Here is a 17112-nt window from a genome sequence, read left to right as displayed (position 1 = left end):
TATTCTCCATGTGTCCTGGACAATTCTGTTTTTCTATTCTGTTCATTTGATGTCTTGATATAATTATTCTGTAGGACCTTGTAAGTGGTTACTTTTAACTTACGCAGTTTTACAAACATTATTAGTAAATCAAACATGTAAACATGGGCGTCGTATAATATAACGGTCTGGAATAGAAAATAAGAAAGGGAATGCGTTAGTTGGAGACAGAATGGAAAATATTTTTTTCTTGAATAAGTTATGTGATCCACAATGTTATATTTACATCTTGAACAAAATTTGCTTGCAACCTATAAATGAATGGTTGTTATTTGTTATTAAACTTACCATACATCATCTGTTAGCTAATTATGTAGGAAAAACTTGATATTGAAACAAGGACAAAGATTTTGGGAAGTAATCTTTGTCATTTTACTTAATCTTCAACACATTTTTAATGTGAGAATTATTGCTCCCAGTTTAATGTAATAGAAAAAGAGATTTTAACAAAATTAAATAGCACGTCCAAGTTTATACAGGTAAAGGGACTGAATCAGTACTGTCAATCAGTTCTATCTCATCACATAGCCTTTGCTGTTTCCTTGACTTAAATTATTGCTACATTTATTTAAACAAGAATAAACTGGGTGCTGAATTGCTTGGCTTCATAAAAAGCATTGAAGAGGATTATGTCCCTATGAACCAAAGCTCCCGTTGTCTGCTATAGGAGCAAGAAAAACCATCGTGATTCAAGACAGAACACATTAAATACTAAAAGAAATATCAAATATTATGAGAAGTGAAAGGAAGGAAAGTTTGCTGTAGCCGAAAGAGACTTGGAAGAGCATCTGTTATGGTCCTATTTGATAGAGAAATGGAGAGAACGGCTTGAGCAAAGTACAGCTTGAGGGTTAGGAAGTGGGGGCATTGCAAGAAATTAGCGTATGACGAAAACAATGTTGACAGTGGAAGTCAAACCTGAAAAGATACAGCATTTTATCCATTTATTCACTAAAATCTCTAAATTTCTGTCTGTTTATCCTTCATGATGTTTACATCGTAAGGGGAATTCCATTCAGATGGGGTGGTGGGAAAGGCCAAAGCTGACACAGTTAGAGGCTGACTAGAGAGGAAAGGACTTTTCCTGGGCAGTGGCAGACCCTAAGAAGCCAGAAACTGTGTAGACAGTTGTCTAAGTGCAGGGAGAAGAAACAGGAAGAAATTCAGTGTTAGAGAGGAAGCAAGGTAGAGTATGAAACTATGAAGTTGGGGTCAGGGAGCATTCTAGGGAGAGTAGGTTGGAATTCCATGAGATAAGGAGAGACTAGAAGGGGTCCTGAGTGATCATGTTGGGCTTACGTAGGGTTCCAGCATTCATTCATCATCTGGATTAAAATGAGTTGGAGATTTTAACTTTTGAGGCAAGGATAAGGTAGACAGGTATTTGGAATGTGAAAAAGGATTTGTCAAATATTGGCTTATACCATGATAGAACAAAAACTCAGTTCTGCAAATGCTGCTAACAGAGGGAGCATTCAAAAATAATTTCGGAACACCATCAAAATATTCATTTTCCGCTGAAATCAAAGTGAGTGGAAGTTGAAGAATGGGCAGGTTTTAAAGTAATAATTGTGAAAAATAGACCTATCATTTCACATATCTACACATATGACATAGAAGAGAACATGGGGTTGTTTCTATTTCAACAGAGTTCTGTAAGTTTTCTCTGATGCCTACATTGAACTGAGGGCTCAAGACTATAGGAAGAAGAAACACTCATGAGATGCAACATGACTACTGGTTAGTCTTACAAAAGAAATGAAATCATCCTTCTTACACTGATTATTTACTCTGCTTTCTATTATATGCACTGGATCAAGGTGGCCAAGGATTTTATCACTTTTGACCCCAAGCCTGCCTGTTTCCGTTATACATTAGATTTTTTGTCAATCTGAACACATATTTTATAACCACAGAACCCCTTCTGAATATATGTGATTGTCTAAGTCTTTGCCAAAAGCTTTAGATTATTTTTAAAGTGTCTATATATTTGTAACCTGCCTTAACTACTCTTATGGCACAAGGTCGGATGTTGGAACGGATATAAACATGTGACAAAGGCAGAATTGAGTGCCTTGTTATAGGATTCATTGTATTTTTCCTGCTATGTGAAAACTGAATAATGATGAGTTGGAGGTTGTTAAATTCAAACATTTAAAACGTGTCCATATGCATGATTTTCCTTAAAACAACTCAATTTACAGTTGAAAATGTGACATTTAGAGAACTGTAATCACTTACCTAAAATCCACAGCTAATACGTGTGAAGCCAGAAGGAAAACCCTGATTTTTTTTTTTTTTTTTACTACATGTGTAGGGCTCTGATTTCTTATTACAAAAAAAAGAGGCATAATAGCAAATACAGTGTAAATTCTTTGATGCCCAACTCCGTATTGAAATTGAAACTGCACATAAATTGTAAAGGTTCTACTTAGAATGACTATCCAAGCCGGTTCAGTGCCATTAAGATTTTCCCGTCCAGTTTATAGGGGAGCCTGCCTGTGTCCACACAAGTGCCTGCAGCAAACTCCTGCCATGTTTCCAGCCGGAAATGTCTTGCCCTGGTCGGGTATTAATAGCTGCCTCATTTTCAGATTCTGACTCCTCATAGCCCTGTTGGAATTATACTGAATGGAAAACTCCACTTGGCTTTTCATTGCTGATTAGGACCTGGATGCTGTGTAAGAAATCCCCCATTTGTCAATTTAGTAGTTCAAAGCCCAGTTCCTGTCTAATGCTGTTCCTGGCTCGGGACCCCAGGACTCCAGCTCCTGTACAGTATCTCTGACTTTTACTGTTTCGGGAGGGAATGTTAAACAAGTATGAAACAGAAACCTGAGAGTCATTATTTATTAAATGAGAGTGTTGTTTTTCTCATGTATAAATGACAATGTGGTAATTATACATCACTGATACGGTTTCTATAATAATGACTAAGGCTTGCTCAAATCAAGCTTGGCATCAAAAGCAGGATTGCGTATGCAGTAGGAAAGCAATGTGTGGCATTGGAAGAAGTACCGAACCAGCAGCGAGGAGCCCGTTGTTCAACACAGGGTCTGGATCTGCCACTAACTTCCTATGACACTGGGGACAATTATTTCACTATCATGAGCTTTAGTTACCTTGTTAAATAAAGGTGCCAAATTGCACTATCACTAAGCAGCTTTATATCTATTTTCAAATTTACATGTTTCTGTGATGTACATTCATAAGAAGGTTTTATCACTATCTACATATATGATGATATGTACTTACACAAAAAAGGAATTATTTATTCCCTAACTTCTTTATAAAGTCTGAAATCTTATACATCGAATATATTGCTTGAACTTTCCAGAGTTCCTTAGCATAGCATCTAGGTTTAATACTGTTTGTTAGTATTGGGCTAGATCTAGAAAAAAAAAAAAAAAGCTTTGGGATTACTTTAGTTTGTTTTTAAAAGAAAATGAACTAAAATCCATACCTAAATTTAAGCATTTCAATAATACTTTATTAGTCCTAGAAGAAAACCAGAACTTAATATTATCATCTAAATTGAATCTGAATTACTTTTATCCATATACTTGGCAATGATTAAACTCTGTCCTGGCAATATTGAGACAAGGCCTTCGAAGAGCTGGTTTTCCTTCACATGGGTTATCATGTAGCCCTTTGCTGCCAGGCAAGGAATGTGCAATAGTTTCATTCCTTCCCTCACTTTCTTTAATCACCTTATCTGATTCTTTTTCATTGAGATATCAATGGAATGCCACGTAATTGGCATTTTAAAAATGTATGCATGCTTTAGTGGTTTTTGGTACATTCTGGAAGTTTTGCAAACATCACCGGTATCTAATCCTAGAATATTTCATCCCTCCAACAAAACAGTCACCCCACCCTTATCCATCTCACCTCCTTCCCCAACCCTTGATACTTACTATACTTACTATCTCTGGATTAGCTTATTCTGGACATCTCATATAAATGGAATAATACATGCGGCCTTTTATGTCTGGCTCCTTGCACTTAACATAATGTGTATGAGGTTCATCTTGTTGCCCCATAAATCAGCATTTCATTCTTTTTTATAATTGAATGGTATTACAGTTGCATTCTGTAGAACTATCACACTGTATTTATCCATTCATCACTTGATAGATGTTTGAGTTGTTTCCACATTATGAATGATGTCACTATGAACATTTGTGCACAAGTTTTTGTGTGGACATATGTTTTCATTAATCTTAGAACTATACCTAGAAGTGGAATTTTTGGATTGTGTGGGAACTGTATGTTTAACCTTTTGAGGCACTGCCAACCTATTTTCCACAGCTTCTGCATCATTTTACATATCCACCAGCAATGTATGTGAGTTCCAGTTTTTCCACATCCTCCTAGACACTTTATAATGTCCATTTTTAAATTAGAGCCTTTATAGTGGATGTGAAGTAGTATCTCATGGTCATTTGTTTCTTTGATTCTTAAGCTAGTAGTTCATTTACTTAAAACTCAAAGTACTCTAAGAAATCATATTTCAGTATTAATATAAACATAGTATTAATTTATTGCTATTCTTATTATCTTACTATCTACAACCACCTTTATACTCCAATTTTCTTTGGGGGGTGTTTTCTTGGACTTTTTTTTGAGGGGGGTTTGAGATCAATTTCACTCTGTCACCCAAGCTGGAGTGTGGGGTGTAATCTCTGCTCACTGCAACATCCACCTCCCCAGTTCAAGTCATCCTCCCACCTCAGCCTTCCAAGTAGCTGGGAATACAGGCATCTGCCACCACACCCGGCTAATTTTTGCATTTTTAGTAGAGATGGGATTTCACCACGTTGGCCAGGCTGGTCTCGAACTCCTGACCTCAAATGATCTGCCTAACTCAACCTCCCAAAGTGCTGGCATTACAGAGGTAAGCTACCACAGCCCAGCCTACTCCAGTTTTCTTAGTCTCATTTTTCTTAGTCTATAATGTTAGAACTATTCAAAAACAAGCTGGGTGCTGTGGTACACACCTGTAGTTCTAGCTACTTGGGAGGCTGATGTGGGAGGATCTTCTGGGCCCAGGAGTTTGAGGCCAGCCTACGCAACATAGCAAGACCCCACCTCTTACAAAAAGAAAAAGAAAAAAAAGGAGAGAGAGAGAAAGAGGAGAGAGAGAGAGAGCACTCTTACAAATAAGGAGATTAGCATGGCAGTATCACCTACAAGGACATGGTTTCAAACAACCTATATTCATTAATATTCCTGTATTCATTAATAACTTAATTCCAGGTTTGCTTGCATTAAATCATGGTGGTCTCACATTGAAATTCTTCCAGTTCATGGAGAGGAAGATGGTGACTATGGTGAATATGTCTCACATGTAGGACTCTTGATTCATTGCAGCTGAAGAAGATGCAATGGCATTTGTTTTTCTTCTGCTGATCTCAGAAGGGGAGAACTTTCTTCCTTCCACAAAATACATTTTGTTCATGTGACATATTAGGATATGATTTTATTGTATTGATTTTTAAATCTCATTACAAGTCACTAAACAAGACTCAGGCAGAAAAGGTGAGCCTGAGAGGCTGTGATTGTGAAGCAATAAATGTGAGCTCTGGCATTGACTCAGTAGTTTTTTAAATGTATGTTTGAATTAATCATATAACCTTTTGGTTTTCTCACTTACCAAATGTTGAAGTATAGGATCTTACAGTTTCTTCTGAGACTAAAACTCTCATTCTGTGTTTCACTGAGGTCAATAGTAATAGGAATTACTATCAGTAATTTTCTTCAATAGTAATTTTTTTCTATTATTCCTGGGCTTTTTACCTGAGATTTTCATTACTAAGGAAAAAAAATGTTTGTTTTAACGAAATTAAAGAGGAAGTTACCGACATTAGGAAAATTGGTGATTTTCCTGACCAGGCTGTGGTTATGTAATTAATACATTTTTGTATATACAGAATAGTCGCTTCAAAAGCACCTTGTGTGCCTGTGTTTGCTGCGGTTATATTTGATTTTGATTTCCAGGATACATTTTAGTTCCTTATTTACATGTTAAGGGTGAGTAAATGAGGAATGGCCAATCACTTTAGTTTACAAAACATATTGCTAGGATCAGAGCGCAGGCTTGGCCACAGTCGTGAATGATTTTTACCTAGCTTCAAGCCTGAGCAAGTTATTATCTCTGGGCTAAAGGTTGGCTAGAAAGGAAATCATGTTTTTTGATTTTGTATGATGAATCTTTATAACCAAAGGCTAACAGAAACTATGTGTCATTGCCTTTCATTTGTTCTTAACAGAGGACATGGATTTCAAGCTTATTGGATTTAAGCATTTGCTGATTCACCTTTAAATCATTTCTCTTTTTTGTGTCTTTTTTTTTTCTACAGGATGTTTTCACTCCAGAATGCAAATTCAAGGAATCTGTGTTTGAAAATTACTATGTGATCTATTCTTCCACACTGTACCGCCAGCAAGAATCAGGCCGAGCTTGGTTTCTGGGACTCAATAAAGAAGGTCAAATTATGAAGGGGAACAGAGTGAAGAAAACGAAGCCCTCATCACATTTTGTACCGAAACCTATTGAAGGTATGAAACCAACTGACTGTCTTTGTTGGACCCTTATCTGTGTGTTAACATCAATTCTGCTCCTTGCCCTTTTGCTCCAGAGAGTTTGCCTGGAATGCAACAGATCAGAAGAAAGATTCAAAACAAACATTCAGAAAACACAATAGTATCTCTTCCTTTTATTTTTTATTTTTTTCTTTTGAGACGGAGTCTTGCTCTGTCGCCCACGCTGGAATGGCGCAATCTTGGCTCACTGCCACCTCCTCCCGGATTCAAGCAATTCTCCTGCCTCAGCCTCCATAATAGCTGGGAATCTCTTCCTATAACAAAAAAAAAAGGAAAATTCTATTACAAATACTTGGCACTTAAAAAAAATGCCTGAATATACAAGCTGGAAAAATTTTGAAAGTAGAAAAGGTGTGGTAGTTACTATCTAGTATGTAATTTCCTCCTTTTTTAAACCTAATAATTTAATTTCTCAAGATACACCCTTGAAAAACAACTGATACTTTTATATTTACCGTATTGCACTGTATCCTTCTTAGGTGAGCTATAACCTTTCCTCTCATAATCATTTAATACTCTGTTCATTTATTTCAAACTTACCATTAAAGTAAACTTTTTTTTTTCTGAGGAAACCGATTTTTGGCAGCTAGGCTATGTTCCCTCAGAAGTTCCTTAACGAGGATGACAGTATGTCATTCGGGTAACCACATTTCCTGAATTCAGCCAAGCTTTCTACTACAGGCTAAGTAAGCTTGTTTCTCCTCTGAAAGTCACATTATAATCATTTTAAACATTGGCTCAGCAGCATCCTTGTCTGCGGAAATGAGAAAATTGAGACAGTGCATTGCAACTCTGTGACTTAGTCAAGCTTGCTGTCCCCTGAATATCTCATATGGCATTGTCAGTCAACCAGTGTACACAATGCCTGGTGCATAGTACATAGCACTGTGACTGCAAACATTTAAGTCAATACTATCTTCCAATGTTCCAAGCACTGGATAAAATGTGATATTCAAAGCCCCTAGCCCCTCTCAGGACTCGTCACATGCTGTGTATTCAGCACATGAAATGAACTTTTCTTTCCTGCAGTATATTTTCTTTTTTTTTTTTTTTTGAGACGGAGTCTTGCTCTGTCACCCAGGCTGGAGTGCAATGGTACAACCTCGGCTCACTGCAGCCTCAGCCTCCCGGATTCCAGTGATTCTCCTGCCTCAGCCTTCTGGGTAGCTGGGATTACAGGCGCCCGCCACCACGCCCAGCTAATTTTTGTATTTTTAGTAGAGACGGGGTTTAGCCATGTTGGCCAGGCTGGTCTCAAACACCTGACTTCAGGTTATCCACCCACCTCGGCCTCCCAAAGTGCTGGGATTACAGGCATGAGTCACCATGCCTGGCCTATTTTAATTCTTATTGGCCTCATGTTGTTCATCACCCCCGTTCCTTTAGTTTTTATCCATTTATCTCATCTGCCTGGAAAATGTCTATTAGTCTTTGTAAAAAAATAATTCAAGAGTCAATACTTCCATGATGGCCTTCTTGACTTTCTTCAAGTAGAACTAAACATTCTGTCACCTTGTCATTGCATACATTTCTCTCCCATAGAAATTATGACATTAAATTTGCCCGTTGCCACTCTGTCTCCTCTTATTCACGGTTAGCTCACTCTTTGAATGAACAGAACATGTTTTATTTTTCTTCATATCTCCCTTTGTCTTCTATAGTAGTTGGCATATCATAGAGAGATATTTGATAATCAGTTGTCTGAAAAGTGAACATGTGAATGAATTAATGAATAGAAAAGTATAAAGACAAAGAAGAATATATGCGCCAGAGAATTTCATGATATTCTTAGAGGTGTGATATATGTTTACTCAGAGTAATGGTAAAATGTAGAAAGTGATGCAATATATAGGATTTATATTGGGACGCAGAGAAAAAGGCTATTATTTTCACAAAAAGTAAGATACCATTGAGAAGCTAATATTTAAACTTACCTTCAGGGCTAGGCCAGGTTCCTGCAATTTGAGATGAGCGGTAGGGATTAGGCAGACAAAAACACTCCAAGTGCTGTATGAATAAAGGCAGGCAAGTGCCTGCTTCTTAGGGTTAAGCAAAGGGCACCTGAGAAGCTAATAATATTTTCACAGGGAAATATGTGGATTCTCAAAAATGAAATGTTTGATGAATTATGCTCTTAATTATTGCATCATTTTTATTTGTTCATTTACATTGATTTTCTTCTCGTTGTAAAAGTAGTACAAGGTCATTAACAAATTTTGGAGAATTTAGGAAAGTATGAAGAAAAGAAATCCATACGTTTTCTTTATTCCCTTTATGGATAATGCCCTTTATGTTGAACTTCGCCCTCCTGACCCCACTTAAAAATACACCTAGGCCGGGCTTGGTGGCTCACGCCTGTAATCCCAGGACTTTGGGAGACCAAGGTGGGAGGATCACGAGGTCAGGAGTTCGAGATCAGCCTGACCAACATGGTGAAACCCCGTCTCTACTAAAAATACAAAAATTAGCCGGGCATGGTGGCGCGTGCCTGTAATCTCAGCTACTCAGGAGGCTGAGGCAGGAGAATCACTTGAACCTGGGAGGCGGAGGTTGCAGTGAGCCGAGATCACATCACTGCACTCCAGCCTGGGTGACAGAGCAAGATTCCGTCTCAAAAAATATATATATAAAAAATATATATATACACTTATAACCTACCCTCCTAATTGTAGCTGCTATCTGTACTTTGGTTAATCGAGTTTCCTCGTGGGTTTGGATGACCGGGTACATGTACAACTGGACATTCCTATATGTATGGATTAGAATTAAGGTTGTCTTCATACAACACAAACCCATATTAACAGCAGCTTAATCATATAAAGTTTTTTATTCTCTCACAAAACAAATTTAGAGACCAGCTATCCTAGCTGGTACTGTGCTTTCCCAATTGGTGGGGCCTTGGCTGCATGCAGCTTTTAGTACCTCTCTCCCCAGTGTTTTGCTATGGCTCATTTACCACTGTGCACTGCACCATGAACACAACCACACATGCTGGCCCTGGATCTGCCCATGATCCAACCAGCATCTTATTCCAGCCAGATGGCAGAGGAGAGGTGAAGAAGACAGAAGGAAGAGCCAGGGCCAGTTTTGTTTTCAAGTTGTCCCTGGTAACTGCCATATGATACTTATCCCACTGGCCACAACCTAGTCAAATAGTCATACTTAGGTGTAAAGAAGCTAAGAATGTAGTCTTTTTCTTTTTTTTGATAGCCATACACCAAATAAATGTTCTGTGCCTAGGGGTTATGGCACAATGGGTATTGAGACACTAAAAACTGTGCTTCAGCCTTCCATCCTCTTAATTTTAGAATATCTCTGATTTCTTAATTTTCTGATTGACATCCTTTGGTAGATTATCATGTTTTTACTTTATGTTATCGACTGATCCTTTAGAATGATTTTCTTTTTGTTCTGGAAAAAAGTGCATTCTAAATCAGACTCACTAATATTTCGATTCACTTCCAAGGATTTTTGTCTCTCTAGGTGTGAAGTATGTAGAATATGATAATTACTTCCAAAAATGAAAAAAATACTTAATTGGTTTTAGGCCAAATACCTTCTCATTTCCTATAAATGTCTTCTTTACCTTTTGTCTTTCTTAGGGAACTAACTTTATTGAACAATCTTAGCTAACAGGTGCTATTCTAAGCACGTCTCAATTACTGTCTCTTACTTTTCATTCCATTTGTATGAAGTAGGTTCCAGTATTATCCGCATTTACAAACATGAATAATGAAACAGAGATATTGAGTAATTTGTCCTAAATCATGCAGCTAGCAATTGGCAAAGCCAGAATTGAAACCAAAGCATTCTGACTTGAACAATCAAGTTCTTAAACCCCATTTAAAACTGATAAGATAGGCTACAGTCTGAGGTCTGAGAAAGATGTAGATGTAACTTTAACATAGTGGGCCCTAGTAAATGATCTGGAATAAATGTCTCCTAATTGCTTCTCTTTTTAAAAATCTGCAATATATCCCTACCCCTTAGAAATAAAAGTTCTTGCAGATTATTGGAGATTATCACGCTCTTATAACTTACATGAAACACATGAAATTGGTTGGTTCTCTTCTGCCTCCTATGTGCTTTGATGTCATTATAATACAGAAAATGTGAACAATTACCTTATGATTCTCCATGCAGTTATACATTATATCCTTAAATGATTTTGACAGGTTACCATTATTATCAAAGATATGTACACTTGAGGTTGTGTTAGGAATTAATCTACTGGACATTGAAACCTTTTTTCTCGCTGCTGGGATACCCAAATTATTTTTGCTGCCACCATTACTGCTATTACTAGTCTTACTACTTCTGTATGCAGCTTATCAATTTACAATTTGCTAGCCAGGTTGCATATGTTATCTCTGTTAAGCCTCACAATAGTTCTATATTTTTATCCTCATTTTATAGATGAGGAAATGTAATTTAAAGTAATTAAGAACCCAGTCCAAAACCACGGGGCTAAATACAGAACTGGGGTTGCAGTCCAGGAACCCTAATGTCAATGCCTATGCACGTAACCTCTGCACTGTATTGCCCTTCAATCTGAAGTAAGCCTATGAATATGCAAATACTCAGAAAAGTCAGTGATAGCAAAGCAGAAATCTTATACTATGATGCAACTTGAATAGTAAACTAGTTTTAAACCATGCAAAATTGAGACAGGAATACATGATTGATATAGTGAGAAACACATTGGTAAACAATCAGATAAAACAGTTAATGGAATGCCATATTCAAGCTAGGCAAGAAAGAATAAACAATGCATCACTTCTTTTCTGGTGAATTCTAACAAGTTTTATTTCCTACTCAGCAAAAAAAAAAAAAAATTGGACTGGATGATTTCTAAAGAAGTTCTTTGGCAATGACATTGTGTGGCAGTCATTATAAGCCCTTTACTGTAAAACCATGTTCCTTCATAGAACCTAGCATAGAATTTACATGCAAACATGGTCTAAACATATTTTCTTTTTTTTTTTTAATTGTACTTTAAGTTTTAGGGTACATGTGCACAATGTGCAGGTTTGTTACATATGTATCCATGTGCCATGTTGGTGTGCTGCACCCATTAACTCCTTATTTAGCATTAGGTGTATATCCTAATACTATCCCTCTCCCCTCCCCCACCCCACAACAGTCCTCGGAGTGTGATGTTCCCCTTCCTGTGTCCATCTGTTCTCATTGTTCAATTCCCACGTATGAGTGAGAACATGCGGTGTTTGGTTTTTTGTCCTTGCAATAGTTTACTGAGAATGATGGTTTCCAGTTTCATCCATGTCCCTACAAAGGACATGAACTCATCATTTTTTATGGCTGCATAGTATTCCATGGTGTATATGTGCCACATTTTCTTAATCCAGTCTATCGTTGTTGGACATTTGGGTTGGTTCCAAGTCTTTGCTATTGTGAATAGTGCCGCGATAAACGTACGTGTGCATGTGTCTTTATAGCAGCATGATTTATGTCCTTTGGGTATATACCCAGTAATGGGATGGCTGGGTCAAATGGTATTTCTAGTTCTAGATCCCTGAGGAATCACCACACTGACTTCCACAATGGTTGAACTAGTTTACAGTCCCACCAACAGTGTAAAAGTGTTCCTATTTCTCCACATCCTCTCCAGCACCTGTTGTTTCCTGACTTTTTAATGATGGCCATTCTAACTGGTGTGAGATGATATCTCATTGTGGTTTTGATTTGCATTTCTCTGATGGCCAGTGATGAGCATTTTTGCATGTGTTTTTTGGCTGCATAAATATCTTCTTTTGAGAAGTGTCTGTTCATGTCCTTTGCCCACTTTTGGATGGGGTTTTTTTTTTCTTGTAAATTTGTTGGAGTTCATTGCAGATTCTGGATGTCAGCCCTTTGTCAGATGAGTAGGTTGCGAAAATTTTCTCCCATTCTGTAGGTTGCCTGTTCACTCTGATGGTAGTTTCTTTTGCTGTGCAGAAGCTCTTTAGTTTAATTAGATCCCATTTGTCAATTTTGGCTTTTGTTGCCATTGCTTTTGGTATTTTAGATATGAAGTCCTTGCCCATGCCTATGTCCTGAATGGTAATGCCTAGGTTTTCTTCTAGGGTTTTTATGGTTTTAGGTCTAACATGTAAGTCTTTAATCCATCTTGAATTAATTTTTGTATAAGGTGTAAGGAAGGGATCCAGTTTCAGCTTTCTAATATGGCTAGCCAGTTTTCCCAGCACCATTTATTAAATAGGGAATCCTTTCCCCATTGCTTGTTTTTGTCAGGTTTGTCAAAGATCAGATAGTTGTAGATATGCGGTGTTATTTCTGAGGGCTCTGTTCTGTTCCATTGATCTGTATCTCTGTTTTGGTACCAGTACCATGCTGTTTTGGTTACTGTAGCCTTGTAGTATAGTTTGAAGTCAGGTAGCGTGATGCCTCCAGCTTTGTTCTTTTGGCTTAGGATTGACTTGGCAATGCAGGCTCTTTTTTGGTTCCATATGAACTTCAAAGTAGTTTTTTCCAATTCTGTGAAGAAAGTCATTGGTAGCTTGATGGGGATGGCATTGTGTCTATAAATTATCTTGGGCAGTATGGCCATTTTCATGATATTGATTCTTCCAACCCATGAGCATGGAATGTTCTTCCATTTGTTTGTATCCTCTTTTATTTCATTGAGCAGTGGTTTGTAGTTCTCCTTGAAGAGGTCCTTCACATCCCTTGTAAGTTGGATTCCTAGGTATTTTATTCTCTTTGAAGCAACTGTGAATGGTAGTTCACTCATGATTTGGCTCTCTGTTTGTCTGTTATTGGTGTATAAGAATGCTTGTGATTTTTGTACATTGATTGATTTTGTATCCTGAGACTTTGCTGAGGTTGCTTATCAGCTTAAGGAGATTTTGGGCTGAGACAATGGGGTTTTCTAGATATACAATCATGTCATCTGCAAACAGGGACAATTTGACTTCCTCTTTTCCTAATTGAATATCCTTTATTTCCTTCTCCTGCCTAATTGCCCTGGCCAGAACTTCCAACAAACACTATGTTGAATAGGAGTGGTGAGAGGGCATCCCTGTCTTGTGCCTGTTTTCAAAGGGAATGCTTCCAGTTTTTGCCCATTCAGTATGATATTGGCTGTGGATTTGTCATAGATAGCTCTTATTATTTTGAGATACATCCCATCAGGCAGAGACACAACCAAAAAAGAGAATTTTAGACCAATATCCTTGATGAACATTGATGCAAAAATCCTCAGTAAAATACTGGCAAACCGAATCCAGCAGCACATCAAAAAGCTTATCCACCATGATCAAGTGGGCTTCATCCCTGGGATGCAAGGCTGGTTCAACATATGCAAATCAATAAATGTAATCCAGCATATAAACAGAACCAAAGACAAAAACCACATGATTATCTCAATAGATGCAGAAAAGGCCTTTGACAAAATTCAACAACCCTTCATGCTAAAAACGTATTTTCTTTATTGAATTATTGAATAAATAAATTACAGCTTTAAGAGCTATTTCCATTATTTGTGATTTCTTTTTTAATGAAGGGATAGGATGAAGGGCATCCTAGCCATAACTTACATTTAAATAGATTTCAGGACAGATCAGTGGTTCACACCTGTATTCCCAGCAATTTGGGAAGTCGAGGCAGACAAATCACTTGAGGCCAGGAGTTCAAGACCAGCCTGGCCAACAAGATGAAACCTCGTCACTACTAAAAAATACAAAAATTAGCCAGGTGTGGTGGTACACGCCTGTAATCCCTGCTACTTGGGAGGCTGAGGCATGAGAATCACTTTCAACCCAGGGAGGCAGAGTTTGCCAGGAGCTGAGATTGCACCACTACACTCCAGCCTGGGCAACAGAGAAAGACTCTGTCCCAAAAATAAGTGAATAAATAAATAAATAAAGTTTTTGATAATATTTTTCCATAGGGCAGCTATAAAGCATATAACTAGATGACACTTTTAGAAAACGATTAGAAAATGATAGCTCCATCAGAGATTAGCTAACTTGCTGCTAATGGGTTAACCAAAAAAATTATTGACTATTTTGTTTGTAATATTTAAAGGCATTTTTTTAACCCTGTAAGCCCAATGCTAATACTGTTAACATCCGAACAGAGTCCCCACTGCACGGTAAATGAGCCCTTCCTTTGTGAAGGGAATTGACCTCTTAGGGAGGAAAAGCCAAAGTAGGTTTTTTTTGGTTTTGGGTTTTGCTTTTGTTTTTTTTGTTGTTGTTGTTTTTTACTGCTTATTTGTTTTTCAAATATGTCTGCCTTTATCCCAGTCCCACTGGTGTTTTCTTTTGAACGTCAAGATTCCCAAAATTAAGCTCTGCCAGTTTTGAGGATGGTTAGGTCCTGCACTGATAACATGATAATAATTACCCACTGGCCCATTTCCCTTCACTCTTTCACGTCTCATCCTGTGTTTAGAGAACAGGAGGATTAATGAGGGGTTTCAGGGTCACCTATTCTGATAGACGGACTTGATATTTAAGCACATTCCTAGGTACATCGCACATAAACCTCTACTTACATGGGTCCCCTCCCCTGGAATTTTGGACAACAGCACAGGCTTCCTGATTCTCAATTCTGCCCTTTCAGAGTATTGTCCAAAGCACAGATAAGTAACTCACCCAGATATAAAGTGTTTTAGTGGTGACCTCCCCCTTTAGTATTAGATACAGCTGTCAAATACTCTTTGACAAAGAACAAAATACAGTCTCCTCCTTTTCTCCTCCCTCCTCCTTCAAAAAGCACATTACTGAGCTCCTGCAGGTGGCTGAGTATTCAGGATCTGGTTCTTCCCTTCTGAAAAAAAAAAAAAAAAATCTGTGTACTTTGCAAAGATTTAAGCTTCAAGAGCTGAGTCCTAGAGAAATAAGTATATTTCCAAATAAGATCACTAAGGATCAGTTGAGAGCCATCCATACAGAAGTATTAAACTTGGAATAAAGGAATATTGATTTATTTCTCCCAATTTATTTTGTAGTGAGGAGACAGTACTAACAAACACACACACGGACAGACATGCACACCCGGCCATATACATGTTATCCATTTTCTGTGTTATAATTGGTGCTTTAAACTCATAGAATCTGATTTAAGACTCAGCAGAATGTAAACAGCTGTTTCCCAAACATCAGTATCAGAACCATCTGTAGTGTTCTTAGAAGCTAGCAGATTCTCAGACCAAATCTCCAAAGTGATCTGATGTTTGAAACCTAGGTATGACCTAGGACTCTGTAGGTTTAAAACCCTGTCCAGGTGATTTCTGATGGCATTGAGTTTGAGATGCAGTGTTCTGAATTTGGTGTTTCTAAGCTCCTTTTGGTCAAATCTGGCCACGGAGGATTTAAATTTATTCATATTATTATGATCAATATATTGGACTAAATCTAATGTAATACAAATTGTCTCTTTGACATGAAATTAAGTATACTATATATGTTACATTTTTACATTCCCTACTGCTATCAAGACAGGTATGTTTTAGTCCAGGGTTAAATTACTATGTGAAGTTAGTAGAGGTAATGCCAATTATTTCATTAAATTGACATCTCTTAGAGCAACCTAAAAAAAAAAAAAAAAAGAAATCAAGTAACCAAGAATACAAAGTGTCTAATTCTTTGGGTCAAAATTTGGCAATGATTTGCTAAGCAACTTTTGTTTGAATGAAAGCAAGTGTATTGGAGAAGTCAAGAAACAGAAGAATGGCTAGTCCATAGGCAGAGCAGCCTTGCTAAGTAATTTTGAGAAAATAATTTATCTCCTTCCACCTCAGTCATCTCTGAAGATAAAGTCTATTATAAATTCCACCTGCTCCAAAGGAGTAATATGAAAATTAGACATTGTAAAAAAGTTGTATTTCTCAAGAGAATTCTGTCAGATCAAACATGAAGTGCCTTTTTCATTTTGTCTTAGAAAATGGACCTTGTCTTATTGTGTTTTGTATTGGAAAAATGCTGTGAGATGTGGCATTGCATGAGAAATTAAAGGCAATGAAAATGGAATCTGGAAGGAAAATAACAATCCCTTCAAAACTACATAATAAGACACCAAAGAACAGAGCAAATCAGGAGTCCTGATGTTATAAAATTCCAACTGGTAGGACACTAATGCCAAATTTGATATTTTTATTTCGATAAACTGGAAATAGAAATAAATGCCTTGGTTCTCTTTTGGACCCAACCATACTAAAAGACAAAAGCAGAAAGATGGAGCAAAAAAAAAAGAACCTCTCTGCCAGTAATTGTTTTAATTACAGAAAGGATAATAGCTGCAACTCTTTCTTTTGCGTTTTGGGTTTCTGCCAGCCTGTGATACTTTCCTCCTGCAAACCATTGTACACTTATTCAAACCAGCTTTTTCTGGTTTCTGAATGTAGTCTTTAATACAACCCACCTACCTCTTCCCCACACATTCTTCCTCTTTCTCTCTCTCTCCTTCATGCAAATACTGCTTTTTCTTTCTTTCTAAATGAAC

At 37.4% G+C, this 17112-nt stretch overlaps 1 protein-coding gene across 3 annotated transcripts in view; it reads left to right on the top strand.

The window, feature by feature from the left end:
- The window catches only part of FGF12 (fibroblast growth factor 12), a 600621-nt gene that overhangs the window by 563380 nt on the left and 20129 nt on the right, over positions 1 to 17112 (top strand). For all 3 annotated transcript variants that reach the window (XM_032171917.3, XM_058427016.1, XM_032171916.2), the window contains one exon: positions 6402 to 6600. In XM_032171917.3, the coding sequence (XP_032027808.1) occupies positions 6402 to 6600 (199 nt within the window). The remainder of the gene's footprint in view (positions 1 to 6401; positions 6601 to 17112) is intronic.

Source organism: Hylobates moloch, unplaced genomic scaffold (assembly GCF_009828535.3).
Source record: "Hylobates moloch isolate HMO894 unplaced genomic scaffold, HMol_V3 SCAFFOLD_13, whole genome shotgun sequence".
Classification (NCBI taxonomy): Eukaryota; Metazoa; Chordata; class Mammalia; order Primates; family Hylobatidae; genus Hylobates; species Hylobates moloch.
Note: the sequence above shows the minus strand (reverse complement) of the source record. Positions and strands in the feature narration are given on the sequence as shown.